The sequence below is a fragment of the Saimiri boliviensis genome, chromosome 13 (genome assembly GCF_048565385.1).
Source record: "Saimiri boliviensis isolate mSaiBol1 chromosome 13, mSaiBol1.pri, whole genome shotgun sequence".
Taxonomy (NCBI): Eukaryota; Metazoa; Chordata; class Mammalia; order Primates; family Cebidae; genus Saimiri; species Saimiri boliviensis.
The window spans coordinates 24085266-24101537 of NC_133461.1; the positions used below are offsets into that span (position 1 = coordinate 24085266).

At 37.3% G+C, this 16272-nt stretch overlaps 1 protein-coding gene and 1 non-coding gene across 2 annotated transcripts; both read right to left on the bottom strand.

Moving 5' to 3' along the window:
- Positions 1 to 5100: 5100 nt before the first annotated feature.
- DYNAP (dynactin associated protein) lies at positions 5101 to 15058 on the bottom strand. The gene is made up of 3 exons (XM_003926055.2): positions 14933 to 15058; positions 10937 to 11101; positions 5101 to 6780 (listed from the first exon to the last, which is right to left on the bottom strand). Exons 1-3 carry the CDS (start codon positions 14987 to 14989, stop codon positions 6463 to 6465), a joined length of 540 nt encoding a protein of 179 aa, XP_003926104.1. The 5' UTR covers positions 14990 to 15058; the 3' UTR covers positions 5101 to 6462.
- On the bottom strand, positions 8805 to 8938 carry LOC120361732 (small nucleolar RNA SNORA64/SNORA10 family). Its single transcript, XR_005577865.1, has one exon. It is a non-coding gene; the product is annotated as a small nucleolar RNA SNORA64/SNORA10 family (small nucleolar RNA).
- Positions 15059 to 16272: the final 1214 nt, after the last annotated feature.

Below are 16272 nucleotides of genomic sequence, written 5' to 3' on the forward strand. Positions count from 1 at the left end.
GGCTAGCACCTTTAAGAGGGCTCTAAATACAGGGTGGCCAGCTCTTACATGAGTTTCCTGGATGAGCCTTTTTAAACTAATTTTGCTGGAGGTTCCCTGCAGTTCCTGTAGTTCCCCATTCCAAAACACAAACTGTGCTTTGCGGGGAGGGCAACCCCGTAGACACTCCTACTCAGCCCAGAGGGTAAATAAATACCCAGTAGTGGGATTGCTGGATTGAATGACAGCTCTACATTTATTTCTTTAAGCAATCTCAATATTGCTTTCCTTCCCACCAGCAATGGAAAATTGTTCTTTTTTTCCACCATATTCATGCAAGCATCTGTTATTTTTGGATTTTTAAATTGTGGCCATTCTTATAATGGTAAGATGGTATCACACTGTGATCTTATTTTAACTCTTAGAGAAAAGACTCCTTTCTCTCAACTCTAGGATCATTACTATGTGATTTACATGGGAAGATTATAGGAATAGATCCATCCTGTTGCTCCTCTAGAAGAAAATCTAGGAAAAACATAGTGTTCTATTGTATGCCTTGCGTGTGGCACCATTCATCATAAACTGGCAATAAACCAGCTTTCTTAAGAAGTTTCTGTTTAGGGTGTGAAAACTATGCTAAGTTTGAAACTACCACGTAAGAACTTAGCTAAGTCCTGAAGAACTGTCAGGAAACTGTTCTTGGAAATCCTGTATTCTATCTTCTACCTGGTTATGTTTGCATAGTAAATGCTATGGAAAGGCAGCTTTGAATCTGTATTCCGAAGAAAATAGCATCTCTCAAATGGCTGAACTCGAAAAGCAATTTAATAAAGTAGCTAAGCTATTAGTCATACAGCAAATTCATATATTTGAAATGCAGCTATTTTAATTGTAATCCAAGTAAAATAAAATCATTGTAAAATATTTTGATTTACCATCAAAAAGCTAGATATTTCATGATAAGTGGAAAGCTCGGGTTAGAGTTAGAAATATTTATACTACTCATTTTTTAAATGTGAAGTTGTTTAGCACATATAGGATTATGTCCTGCATTTTCCTTCCATCTATAGCAACAAATTTCATAATCCCAGTTCTAGAAATATTTGTTACTTTGTTAATTTTTTTATAGTTGCAGACTTCAAGAAATATTGGACTTAACACTAAGTTAGCTATGATACATCTATCCAGGAGTGAATTCAATTCAGTAGTTATGATTTCCCATTGTAGGCTACGCCTTTTGGAGTATATATTTTATGTAAAACAATAATATTGATCATTCCACCATTTGACTGAAAATTATCTAATGTCTTTCTTATCTAGTCTTCCTCACTAGAAAATGACTCTGTAATCTGTATAAAATTTCTTTCATCCACATACTAGTGTGTTACTGTTGACATATTACAATTTCCAAAAAGAAAAAGATGAATAATTTTTTTGGCTAAAGTCCAAACCACTTGGTAAAATTAATAGGAAACTCTTCTGGCAACTGCCAAAGCCACTTTCAGTGCTGTGTTTTTCCTCCCAGCATCTCTCAGGTACAGTTTTTCTTAGCTCCAAAACATTGTTTGAGTAACGGTGTCCTACTTCCTACTAAAAAGGAAAAAAGAAAGCAAACTTCTACCTTATTTATCAGCTTCCTACTTAAAACCATGCCTCCAGACTATTGATTTGTGGAATGAATCAATTTTTTTCTTGTTTAATTGAAGCATAATATGTATGAGATCAGAGAAATTATCTAGTTCCATTTTCTCATTTAATAGGTTTGCAGAATTGTGGCAAAATGGAGGTTCACTGACACCTATGGTCACCTTTTATGATTTTTTGTCTTTTTGTTTTTATTTTAAACATTTACTAAGTCAGAAGTTGTCATTTCTTTGAGAAATGAGAAGTTATAGGTAAGTAGTTATAGGTAAATTACAGGTAAGTAAACAAATTGAAAAATGATCAGTATGAGTTGAGAAGCCAGTTCATCTAAAATGAAGTAGAAAGACGGGGTAAGAAGATCCCCTTCCTAACTGGAAGTAGGCTGGCTTGGGAAGTTTAACTGTGTACATTACATAAATAAATTCTAGTAGGTGAGTTCCATTTATAGTTACCTTTTTACTATAGAAAAAACAGGTTTTTCTTTGAACTGGAAATCCTGCTTGCGATGTACATTCTCTACTCAACCATGACTGGAACTAGATAAAGGCTCTATCAGGTGTCCCCAAACTACGGCCCACGGACTGCATGCGGCCCCCTGAGGCCATTTATCCGGTCCCCCGCCGCACTTCAGGAAGGGGCACCTCTTTCATTGGGGCACAGTATGTGGCGGCCCTCCAAAGGTCTGAGGGACAGTGAACTGGTCCCCTGTGTAAAAAGTTTGGGGACGCCTGCTCTACAATCGTGCAACATTTCCTGGTGACTTCACTTTCTAGTTCATATTTCTAATTGAACAGATGAAGAGATCAGTTTTAATGCGACACTTTGGCATTTTGCATTTATTTTGTTTAACACGTTGTCACATAGTGCTTTTCACCAGAGGCAAGTTAGTTGGCAAAACTTGACGCATTAAAGATAATCAGCCATTCACTTATTCATTCATTTAACAAATACCTACTGACATCAGCTTTGTGCCAGGCAAAGTCGTATGCTGAGCGTCGTGGATTCCGAGCTAAAAGCCAGTGAGCTCAGCCTGGAGAATAGACTGCCAGGCAGGTGATTCCACTGTGGTGTGGCATGTATTACCTCTGTGGACACTCACAAGAGGGTGCCAAACCACCTAACCCCATTAGAGGTAACAGGGAAGGCTTTCTGTAGGATTCAGTAGCTAAGCTGACTTTTAAAAGCTTCATAAAGGGCCAGGTGCGGTGGCTCAAGCCTGTAATCCCAGCACTTTGGGAGGCCGAGGCGGGTGGATCACAAGGTCAAGAGATCGAGACCATCTTGGTCAACATGGTGAAACCCCTTCTCTACTAAAAATACAAAAAAAATAGCTGGGCATGGTGGTGCGTGCCTGTAATCCCAGCTACTCAGGAGGCTGAGGCAGGAGAATTGCCTGAACCCAGGAGGTGGAGCTTGCGGTGAGCCGAGATCACGCCATTACACTCCAGCCTGGGTAACAAGAGCGAAACTCCGTCTCAAAAAAAAAAAAAAAAGCTTCATAAAGAGCAAGCCAGGTGAAAGAAAAGGAGTGCTCCAGGAAGAGCTGGCAGCCTGTGAAGAGACTAATGAACCTTTTGGGAGTTCGTTAAGAGCAAGGACAGTTGGAAAGGAAGAAGGAGGCAGACCACATGGAACAGACTGGATCTCATTTGGAAAGCTATTTGAAACCACAGGATTCATTTAAGCATGCAAGTGGCAAAATATAATTTGTCATTTTGAAAGCTCCCTCTAGCTGATGCAGGGAGAATGGTTTGAAAGGTCAAGAGGAAAGAGAAGGAACGAACTCATGCTTAAGACTGAGAGAAAGAAATGATTTTAAGAAATACAAAAAAGCAGTGTTTTGTAATTTTCCTTGTAGAGTTCTTTCACCTCCTTGATTAGGTATATTCCTAAGTATTTTAATTTTTTGCAGCTATTGTAAAAGGGGTTGAGTTCTTGATTTGATTCTTCGCTTGGTCACTGTTGGTGTATAGAGGAGCTACTGATTTGTGTACATTAACTTTGTATCGGAAACTTTGCTGAATTCTTTTATCAGTTCTAGGAGCTTTCTGGAGGAGTTTTTAGGGTTTGCTAAGTAAACAATCATATCATCAACAAACAGGGACAGTTTGCCGTTTTTTTTCCTCACTGATGTGGATACTCTTTCTTTCTCTTGTCTGATTGCTCTGGCTATGACTTCTGGTAAGAGTGGGTATCTTTGTCTTGTTCCAGTTCTCAGAGGGAATGCTTTCAACTTTTCCTCATTCAATATTACATTGACTATGAGCTTGTCATAGATGGCTTTTATTATATTGAAATATGTTCCTTGTATGCCCATTTTGCTGAGAGTTTTAATCATAACTGGATGCAATATTTGTCTTTCTGTTCCTGGTCTGTGTTACTTAGCGTAATACCCTCCAAGTTAATTCACGTTGTTACAAACGTCAAAATTTTCTTCTTTTTAAAGGCTGAATAATATTCCCTTGTGCATACATACATAGTATATGTGTATCATATATATGATAAATTGTGTGTGTGTGTGTATATATACACACACAATGGATTACTATTTAGCCTTTTTAGAAGTGAATATAGACAAATGTTATATATATCACATGTTCTTTATCCATTCATTCATTAATGAAAGCTTAGATTTGTTTCATATCTTGACTATTGTGAATAATACTGAAGTGAACATGGAAATGCAGGTATCTCTTCAAAACACTGATTTCATGCCCAGAAGTGGGATTGTTGAATCATATGGTAGTTGTGCTTTTAATTTTTTGAGGAACCTCCATACTATTGCCCATAACGGCTGTATTATTCACATTCTCACAAATAGTGTACCAGGGTCCCCATTCTCCACAACCTTAATAACACTTATCTCTTTACTTTTTGCTGTTGTTGTTGTTGAGACAGAGTCTTACTCTGCCACCAGGCTGAAGTTCAATGGTGTGATCTCAGCTCACTGCAACCTCCAACTCCCTGGTTCAAGTGATTCTCTTGCCTCAGCCTCCCAAGTAGCTGAAATTACAGGCACACATCACGACACCCAGCTAATTTTTGTATTTTTAGTAGACACAGGGTTTCACCACGTTGCCAAGGATGGTCTCGATCACTTAACTTCGTGATCTGCTCACCTCAGCCTCCCAAAGTGCTGGGATTACAGGTGTGAGCGACTGCACCTAGCCATCTCTTTACTTTCTGATAATAGTCAAAATAACAGCTGTGAGGTGGTATCTCATTGTGGTTTTGACTTGCATTTCCCCGATGGTTAGTGCTGTTGACCATATTTTTATATACCTGTTGGCCATTTGTATGTACTCTTTGAAAAAAATTTATATTTCAATCTTTTGCTCATTTTTAAATCAGGTTTGTTTTTCTGCTATTGAGTTATGTAAGTTCCTAATATATTTTAGATATTAACCACTTATTAGATACATAGTTTACAAATATTTTCTCCTATTCTGCAGGCTGACTTTTCATTTCATTCCCTTTGCATTGCAGAAGGTTTTAATGTAGGCAATAATGTTATGTCAGCCAGAACTAGACTCATATATTGTACAATTTCAATTTTGGGGAAGGGCCAGTGTGAGGAGTAGTTGTAGACTAACATTACTGGTGATAACTAAAAGTTAACTTAATATAGAACAGGTCATTTTGATGACTGATGGTAGTTCTATGAAGTTTTAAGTGGTAATGGTAGCATTTGTGGTTGCAGGTTCAGATGTGTTGACAAAAAGAGTAAACTTTGTAAAATATTTTAAGGGATTTATTCTGAGCCAAATATGAGTGACCATGGCCCATGACAGAGCCCTCAGGAGGTTCTGAGAACTTGTGCCCAAGGTGGCTGGGGTACAGCTTGGTTTTATATATTTTTAGGGAGGCATGAGGCATCAATCAAATACATTTAAGAAATACATTAGTTTGGTTCAGAAAGGCGGGACAACTCAAAGAGGGAGCTTCCAGCCTATAGGTAAATTTAAATATGTTCTGGCTGACAATTGGTTGAGTTTATTTGAAGACCTGAGATCAACGGAAAGGAATGTTCAGGTTAAGATAAAGGATTGTTGGGACCAAGTTTTATTGTGCAGAGCAATCTCTCAGATCTCAGACTTCAGCAAGAGAGCAGGTTGTAAAATATTTCTTAACAGACCTAAAAGAGTGCCTGACTTTTTGCTGATTATCTCCTGAATGTGGAAAGAAAGGAAGGAAAACAAAGGGGGGAAGGGTATTCTCTATAGAATGTGGAGTTTTTCCCACAAGAGACTTTGCAGGGCAATTTCAAGGTATGGCAAGAAAATATATCTTGGGGTAAAACATTTTGATTTTTTTCCCTTGTTATACCAGAGTCAGATTGGAAAGTAAGTCACAATATACAGGGTTAAATAAAACCCGTCTGATGAGAAATTATGGTTTGTAGGGCATGATTCTCCAGACCAATTAGAAAGGAATGTGGGCAAGATGAAAAATCAGAGCTTAGTCCTAAGATGAATAGGTGGAGATTATACATTGTTGGAAAAGAATGATGAGCATTGTTACTGCAGGCTAAGCAGAAGTTACAGTAGTTATAGGTTAAGTGGAAGCAGTAGTGGTTGTAGATTCAGTTGAAGAGAATGTAGTTGTTGATTCAGTCAAAGAGATGGTAGAACTGGTGATTGTTTGAATTGTCAAGTAAGTTTAAGTTGAAGTAGGACTTGATATTGCTGAAATTGTAACAGTTAAAGAGTCTGTTACGGTGACGGCAGCCATGGTTCCACTCGAAGTGATAGGAGCAGCTGCTACAGTTGCAAGCTGAGTTGAAGTGGTAGAGGCTGAAGTTTCAGTTGAAGTGATGGCTGTGGCTGTTTAAATCACATATTAAGAGAAAGCTGTAGTTGTAGGTCCTGTGGAAGTGGTGGCAGTTGTAGCTGTTGAGGTTGTAGTTTCAGTGGTTGTAGGTACAGTTGAAGTGGTGGTCATTGTAGGTGGACAAGCAGTAGAGGGTGTTCCAGATTTGACAGTAACACACTCTCCATTTTTTGTGGACAGCTGGATAACAATGGAGGAATTGGCACTTCCTTTGTTATTCACCAAGCATATTATGAGTACCCCAATTGCTGTCATTATCACACAGGCTAAGAGACAAGCCAGGAAGACTTTCCACATAGACCAGTCACTGTGGCAATGTTCTTTTACCTAAGCATGTATATAAAAATATCAGCAAAGAAAAACAAAAATGCTTGTAACTTATCATCTCTTTTATATTACTTATAACTTACTGTATTAACAATCATTTAAATCACTATGTGTCTCTGAAAGTTGGGCTTAAACTCCATGTTTTCATGCAAGTGGAAATAATTGTCTGTTGTCCCTTACATTAGAAGACAGATCTGTAAAATTTCATCTTCTCTTATTCTATTTTCCATTTGTCTCTTTTCAACGGACTTAATTTTTGTAGGGCAGTGTTAGGTTGACAGCAATATGAAGCAGGAGATCCAGTGATTTCCCACATCCCTCCTGCCCTCACGCATTTACAGCCTCACCAGTTGTCAACTTCTCCCATCAGAGTAGAATATTTGTTACAATTAATTAAGCTACAATGATATGTCATTATTAGAGTCCATAGTTTACTTCAAGGTTCACTCTTGGTGATGTACACTCTATGGGTTTGGACAACTATACAATGACATATATTTACCATTACAGTATCATGCAGAGTAGTCTCACTGCCCTAAAAATCCTCTGCATTCCACTTATTCTTTCCTCTCTCACTCCTACATTTTTTTTTTTTCATGTGAGCAGAACAGTACTTTTAAACAGTAAATTCTCTTTCATGCACCTGATTCTCCAATGGACATTATCATTACCACAAACTGCTTCATTTCCTCAAGAAATCTGTCCTCTAACCACCATGCTCACTCCTTCCACATTGCTTGTTCCCTGATACCAGCATGATCTTTCTTTAGTCTTATTGAAACCTTTGGTTTGGCAGCCCTTATTTCACTTAGATTCCTCCTTGTCCATCTTTTGTTGGGTGGTCCATTATTTCAAAATAACATTCTTGCTAATTCCCTAGAATCTCTCGAACTTCCTCTTCTCATTCTCTCTAGATGGCAAGTAAATGACTATTTGCTTTCTCTGGACCCGCCCTGGGGCTGCCACACTGTTGGGGAATGTCAAGCCCTTGAGCAGATTAGAACCCATGTAAATGTAAGTTCGTCATCCTCAAATGAATTTTCTGTTCTGCTCTATCACCCTACTATATTTCCCTGACTAAAATTCTCTCTCATTTCATAGTACTTTCTCAATCTTCTACTGTCTCTTCGAATCTGTAATATCTACCCACAAACCCTTGCACACTAGTTGTCCCTTCTCATTCTCATCAAATGACCACACCTTCCCACTTCACTGAAAAACTCAAAAATACCTAACAGTAACTCTTTCAGACCCCTATTAGCTACCAAACCTGCAAACCTCAACACTCCACCAGAGGTCTGCACTCCACCTCTCCTTTCCCGATTGACACAAGAGAAGTTATACCTCCAACTGACTGAAGCTGATCCCCCAATCTGTCCTTTGGATCCCATCTCGTCTCCCCTTCCCAGCAACATTTCTTTTTTGAATGCCCTTCCTCTCAGAATGAATACTTCACCACTTTCCTCTTAAACGGCTCTTCCTTTTAACATTTAAACTCACTCAGCTCTCTCCCATTTCAAATAAAAAAAAACATCGTTTGATTCCAAATGAACCTCTTGCTATTGCATTTTTCCTCTCTTTCCCTGGAAAATGACATGTCTAGAAAGTTGCCTAGATGCAATGTCTCCATTTGCATCTTTTAAGCCAGTGCCATCTGGCTTCAGCTTCCTTCATGCCACTGAAAAAGTCACCAGTAATATTCATTTATTAGAAGCTCATTGTCGTATTTTAGACTTCATTTTACTTAAGCCCTGAGTAGCATTTGTCATTGGAGCCCATTCCTCCTTGTCTCTTTTGCTTCTGTGTTGTTCCATTCTCATTGGTTTCATCCTAGCTCCCCAGAATCCTATTCTCAGTTTCTTTTGAAACCTCACTGTTCATTTTCAGCCTTTACTGTTGACATACCCAGGCCCTTGTCTCTTTTCACTGTAGGTCTGAAGTTAATGAAATTTTTCTAAAAGGGTCAGATAGTAATTATTTTCAGCTTTGTGAGCCACACAGTTTTTTTTTTCTTTCTCCCCAAAAGCTGATGCTCTCTAGGAACAGAGAGGCCATTCTGGGGTCGTGTCTGTCATGCAATAGGAGAGTCTTCCTCTGCCTCTCTGAAAACACATCAAGCACACACATAACCTGTGTGATTAAGCAGAGCTGAGAGGCCAGAGCTGTATACTTTTTGTTACAGCTACTCCAATTCTGTCATTGCAGTGGCAATGCAGTCACTGACACTGAATAAACAAGTGAGCATGGCTGCACTTCAATGAAATTTTATCTCCAAAAATAGTTGGGGTCTTAGATTTGGTCACTTTATGCTTTCTCCCCAGGATTTCTCATTACATCCATGATTTTAGTTACCAACCATATCCAAATGACTATGTTTATCCCTAGTTCAGCCAATCCCTCTAACTTTCAAATGCTTACATGGTACCATATTTTAGATCTCAAAGATGTCTCAAATTCAATGTGTTCAAACCCAAAGTCATGTTCTTCTCAGTGAAACCTGGCCAACTCCCACATCTCACTGAATGGCACCACCATCCATTCCATTCAATTCCATAAACTGGAACAAAGAGATCATCCTAGAAATCTCCCATTTCAGTACCAAGTCCTGTTAACTTTAGTTCCTAAATATATCCCTGTATTAATGACTTTTTCTCCATCTCTGCTGATACCTGTCTAGCCCAGGCTTCCTTTATCTCTACCTTATACTGCAATAGCCTCAGACCCTACTCGTCCCCAGTTTCTTCAAACGCACCATGCTTACTTCTAAAATAGGACCTTGGCAAAAATTTGTCTGTCAGTCAAGAAGGCCATTCTAACCGCCATCCGCCATCCTCCATCCTCCATCCTCCATCCTCCATCCTCCATCCAGAATATAGCATGGTTCAGCTTCAGCACAGCACTGTTTCCACAGGCACCTATTTTGGCACCAGTTCCTGAGCACTGGTCAGTGACTATGTTATTAGGAGAGAAATCGGGCACTATGAGAAGAATGATGCACTAATTTTTCTTAGAGTATCCCCAATTATTTAAGTAATATTGATTGCTAGGTTATGAATCAACTCTTGATAACAACTCTATAACTTCCAATCATGCAGCATGTAGGTGGCTACCTGGAGTGAAGTATAATGAGAGAGACTCAGAGAATCCACCTGAGTGCATTATCTCCATCCCAGGCCTAATATCTGAAATTGTACAATAAAAAAACTCCCTAGTTTTTCATTGTGCAACTCCCTAATTTGCACATCAAATTTCCATTGATGTGCATTTTAACAAGGTAAACCAAAGCCCTGCTTATTTTCTCACTATCTTTAACAAAGATTAAAGAGATTATTTACCAGCACAGTTTAAAAGAACAAACATAAAATGTTAGATTAGAGACCCTATGTTGAAATCTACATGCTACCTCAGAAAATTTCTTAGCTTTTATGAGTTCCTATTTCATTTATGCATTGGTGATAAAAATGGCTTGTGACTTATAGGATTGCCTTAAAATTACAATAATTGAATTGGTTTATTAATACTGAAAGTATTTTGCAAATATTTGTTGTTACTATTCTTAGACAGGCAATGTGGCATAATAGAAGAGTCCCGTCTTTTTTAAATAGAGAGATATGTTTAATTTCAGAGGTATGAAATCTTAAACAACATCCTTACCTTCTCTCAACCTGAAGTCTCTTATTTTGAAATACAGGGATAAAAATTATCCATCTCATATTGTTGTTGAGAAGATTAAAAATAAGGTGATCGCCAGTAGAATAGGACCCATGAAACTTTAAATATGACACAGTCTCCCGTCAGAGCCTAATGGTGAATTAAACACTAATACTGCTAACATTCTTATTTGTCCACCCATCCGTAAACTTGCATTTGTACCTTACACTTATTCCTTTGATTTTCATATATGTTCTCTATCTATTGTGAATATTTGAGCCCCCAATTAGAACATTAGCTCTTGGAAAGCAGAGACTAGCAAATATTTATTTTCTTGTGAATTGTCTCACAGTGACTTGTACCTATACTGAGAATACAGCAAATGCTTAATACAAATGTAAATGAATTAAGTAATTAAATACATTTCTTGGGAAAGAATAAGCAAAGTACCTCCCCATATAGAGCACGTCCCAACTTGAATAAAAGCTCCTGTGTTAAATATTACCTGTGTGTTACAGGACTCTGATTGTAGACATCTTGAATGTGCAGGGACTCCTGGGCTCACGCAGACCCCAGCTAAGTTGGGAGAAACATCACTGGTTATGTCATTTGATGGTGGACACCAGCGTATGGAACTGTGAGCCTCTTGGTCATTTGGACGTGTGATTGGCTACAACGGCAGAGTGCAAGTGATTAGGAAACCTAGGAAGCCATGGCATTGAATTGCTAAAATAAAACTCTTCTATCAAACATACATAAGAGTGTGACTTTTAAAAGGAATAAATGTTTTCTTATCCTCTGAAGATAAAAAATCTAGACAGATTATTATACCTTATACTTTAACTAATTTTTGTTAAGTTACCAAACTCCTAGTTTAGGAATGTGTTATCTTCTTCTTCATGGTATTACATCAGTGGATTGGATATCTTCATATTGCAAGCTGCCATATGTGGAGCATGTGTTAAGAAGCCTCCATAAGGAAGAGGATGGTAAGCTGAACTCCTTGCATATTATTGGGTACTAACCCGTTCAGGTCATTTTGGAAATGGAAATATTGAAGTAAAAAGAGTTGAAATGATTTGCCGTCATGACACAAAAGGAGCTCGGACCTTCCAGTGTTAAGGCCCGTGTACTTTCCGCTATACTATATTACACTATACCGTACTAGGAATAGTATAGTGTAAAGTACACATTGTTATGCTATACCATGTTATGCTAATATAGTAATGTAGTATAGACTATACTACATGATACTAGTGAAAAATTCTTACACAAAATGACTGCTTTACATAATTCATATCATGCTGTATCCAATGGAACTTGCAAGCCTATGGCAGTGACACAGAAAAGAAACCATTTGTCGAGTTTGCAGTATGTTTTTGCTGGATTCCTCGGGCACAGTGCAGTGTAAAAACAGTCCACACCAATGTTAGTCTCTATTCTCAAGGAGTCTATTTTCCCATGGGGAGGCAAAACAGATTACTGTATAATTAACAAATAAATGCAATAATTGTAAATTCCCATTCAGAAGAAGAGATGAATAAGGATTGAAAATGACTGAGTTGGCAGGGAAAGATTTTAGGAAAGGGATGTGTTAAAAGATAAAAGAAGGGAAGAATAAGATAAAGTGAAAACGAGAGAGGAGTAGATTCAAGAATTAATGGATCTTGTGGAAAAGTTTTTTGTTTGGTTTGGTTTTGGTTTTGAGATGGGGTCTCTGTAACCCAGGCTGTAGTGCAATGACACCATCACGGCTCACTGAAACCTCAACCTCCCAAGTCTCAAGCAGTCCTCTCATCTCAGCCTCCTGAGTAGCCATGACTACCGGCATACGTCATTATGTACCTAATTACTTTTTATGTTGTTTTTCATAGTGATCGGGTCTACATATGTTGCCCAGGCTGATCTAGAACTCCTGAGCTCAAGCAGTTCTCTGGCTCTGCCCTCCCAAAGTGCTGACATTGTATGCACAAGGCCCTGTGCCCAGCCAAAAGTTTTATTACATATGAAACATAAGGTAGAATTATTTAAGGCTCTTCATTTCACAGGATGATAATGTTTACTTTCTGCTGTGAATCAAGGTGATCTTTGGCCACTCCTCAATCAGCTTCAAAGGAGGAATACTAAAATTACTCACTTACAGATTTGCTCATATGATCACTGAGTAAATAACTGCCACACGCTTGGAGCAATGTCTGGCACATAGTATACACTGAATAGGTGTTAACTATCGTTATTGTTATTAGTAATAGTTACTACTGCTACTGCTACCAGTTGTCTTTGTGTTGATTTAATAACCCATTACTAATAGTTATAGAAATTACAACCAGTGAGTTCTATGAAAACTGTCAAACCAGAATGATATGTAATCATTGACCCATTAGAAATTATCATTAAAAATACAAAAATATACAATTGTCATTAAACACAGATAAGATGGGATACTCCTGGCAGTATAAAATTAGCTAAGTTAAATTTTTCTGTTAAGTATAATATCAAAGAAATAGATAACTGTCCCATGTTTATCAAATATGAGTAAAATTCTACCTACTATTCATTAGGCAAATTTGAAGAAGTTGAATTTATCTTTTGATAATATTCTTGCTTATTTAACTAGGTGCTGATCCTTTTGTTTCTGTTACATCCAATTTACTTGTGGCTAGTGAACCTGAACTTTTAATTCCCTTTGCAAACAAAGTGAAACTCACTCAGCAGGCCAGTTTCCCAAATTTTTCTGGCTCTGTTAGAATCCCAGTCCTTTCAGAGAGGAAGGTAATGGATGGGTCTACATGAAGGGTGGCAGCCTGCAATCTAGGACCAGTTTGGGAATAATATTGCAGCCTAAGTAATGATTTTACAGTGTCAGGTTGCTCTGACTCTTAGTACAGTGGAGTCTTTATTCAAAACTGGAAGAGTTGGAGAGCTGTAAATAATATTTAATCAGCATTAGCATAATCCGCATTAGCTAATAATGGCCGCAGACACCTGAAATGTATTAGCTATATTTACAAAAAGACACTCTATAAGTTTTATCCCCTAACTTTATAAGGATTAACTTGAGATTTCTTGTATCCCTAACAGAAAAACAAGGACACCAAAATTTATTTTCTATGTGTTTATAATCTTTAAATACTTTTTAAATTACATTATTGAATTTGGCCTGAAGAGAAAAATATTGTTATATCTAGGCCTGAATAATATAATAAAGTAAAATATTTAGTCAGCTATCCAGACATATGCTGTAAAAAACAAACAAAAAAAAAACAAAAAAAACTTAAGCTCATATTTGTAAACATCTCTACATTTGTTATTATCTAGAGAAACTATCAAGATGATAAATATCTGGCCAAAGAGAATTTTTTTTCTTTCCGTCTGAATATTTGGACATCTTGAAGATTCAATTACAGGGTTGCCTGAGCAACTGACCAAGCAAACTTCCAGACACCAACCCTGGTACTGAAGATCTTGGTTCTTTTGGTGAATCAGAAATCCTCCATAGGATTCTTGTATTAACACTTACTGAGAAACAGGACTTTCTTCTTTGGTTTATCTCATACGTGAGTTATACAGGCTGATTACCACAGCTCCATATGTCAAAAGCAAACTATTTCTTTACAAGTGTTTCATTCATCTTCAGGCAGTGAATTTTTTTTTTTTTTTTTTTTTTTTTTGAGACGGAGTTTCGCTCTTGTTACCCAGGCTGGAGTGCAATGGCACGATCTCGGCTCACCGCAACCTCCGCCTCCTGGGTTCAGGCAATTCTCCTGCCTCAGCCTCTCGAGTAGCTGGGATTCCAGGCACACGCCACCATCAGGCAGTGAATTTTAACTCAGCGTTTTAATTTCCAATACATGTCCTTCCTGTTTTCTGATGTCAAAGATTATTTGGTTGGATATAAATAGATATATAGAATCTGTATAAGATACAGATACATGATTATGATAACTGTACACTGAAGGCTTGGTTCTCGGTGTAAAAAATTTTTTTAAAAGCAGACAAAATAGTCATATTTTGACACAAAGCAGGTATTTTTGGAGGATTTGTTTCTTAGAAGTATTAACATCTATGATTAATATCTTGTTTTTAAGCATATTTAGAAATCTGAGTTCTGACAAGTCTAAAAACTCTAAGCATCAAATTGTAAAACTAGAACTTAATAAATAAATAAATACTGACATCATTGAAGTTTATGTTTACATAAGAGTGAATATAGAAAGTTAAATGGATCTGTTTGTATATCCTATAGCCATATGGCCATAGAAACATTTCTAATACTTTATATCTATATATATTTAAATTAATACCTAAATATATAACATAGCAAAAAAAAAGACATAACAGTTACGGCACAAAAATTGATATAGGGTTGCTCTTTATTTTGGAGAAGAATGCAAAACTATGATCTTGGCTACATTGTAGAGAAGAGATTAAGCTGCTTTTAAATGCTGAAAATGAAACTGTAATATAGGCAAAACTATCAAAACAGAGCAACAACACTCACCAGCTGGTTTACAGAGTGCTCAACATTCAATACGTATGTTCCATGCTTTCTGTCCATTCTTGAGCTGCCAATATCACAAGCTTCTCTCCAAGAATATTTTTCGATTTCTTCATTGCCCTTTATATCTGCAACCGTGAAACAATTAAAACAACTGGCAGAAACCAACTATGATGCATCGGCGTGGATTAAACTAAATACCAATTATTCACTAAAACAGGATCCACCTTAGAGGAGGGAACGAAATGTTAATTGCAGAAAGATGCAAGAAAACCAGTACTTACCTCTGAGAGTTATTGTGACTACCCACTCTGAAAATCTTACATTATTCTTCTGTCTCTCCTCTTTGGCCTCATCATTCAGGAACTCACCTTTTATTTTAGGACCAACCCCAGAAAAAAAGCTCTGAGATAGAAATTTACCATTGCGTACTTTCTACTCAAGCACGAATGCCACTCTCCCCATGTTGGCACCATCTCTTAGGTACCCGTGACCTTAGGGACACTTCACCTTTTCAGTCCCTGGTTTGGTGTCTGAAAGTCTCTTTGGTTGGCTGCTCAAGCAATTCACACTCATTAAAAACTATTAGAATCAATTTCCTAGGCAGTAATGGCAAAGGAGTGACAAAATATTGAAAATCTTTTTTTATTTTAATCAAAAAATCTAGTTTGTCCTAAATTGTAAAAGAATCAACTCTTGTATTGATTTATTCACTCAACAAGTGAGAATATGGAGTTTCAAAAGTGTGCCAGGTATTTTTCTAGTGCAGAAAGTTCCATAATAAACAAAACAAAACACTCATATTCTCTTTGTATATGGCATTTTTGGATTCTGAATATTTTTTAAGTTAATCTTTAAAATTTCTCTTATAAATGTATTCATTAGCTTCAGCTTGTAAATTTTACTGGATCAACTGAAGTAACACAGCCTCAAGCTGTAGAATATAAAGAACATGGAAAGCTGTCAAGGAATTGAAAAACTGGGAAAAAATTATTCTAAAGAGGAGTTTAAAATATGATGATTTGCTACAACATGGATGAACCTTGAGGACATTGTGCTAAGTGAAATAAGTCATCACAAAAAAGACAAATACTTAAGATTTCACTTATATAACATACCTAGAATAGTCAAAAATATAGAGACAAAAAGTAGAGTATTGGTGGCCCAGGGCTGGAAGGAGGGAGAAATGGGGAGTTATTGTTTAATGAATATAGAATTTCAGTTTGGGACGACAAAAAGAGATCTGGAAATGATGACAGCGATGGTTGCAGAATATTGTGAATGTATTTAATTCCCTGAACTGTATACTTTAAACGATTAAGATGATGAGCTTTGTGTTTTGT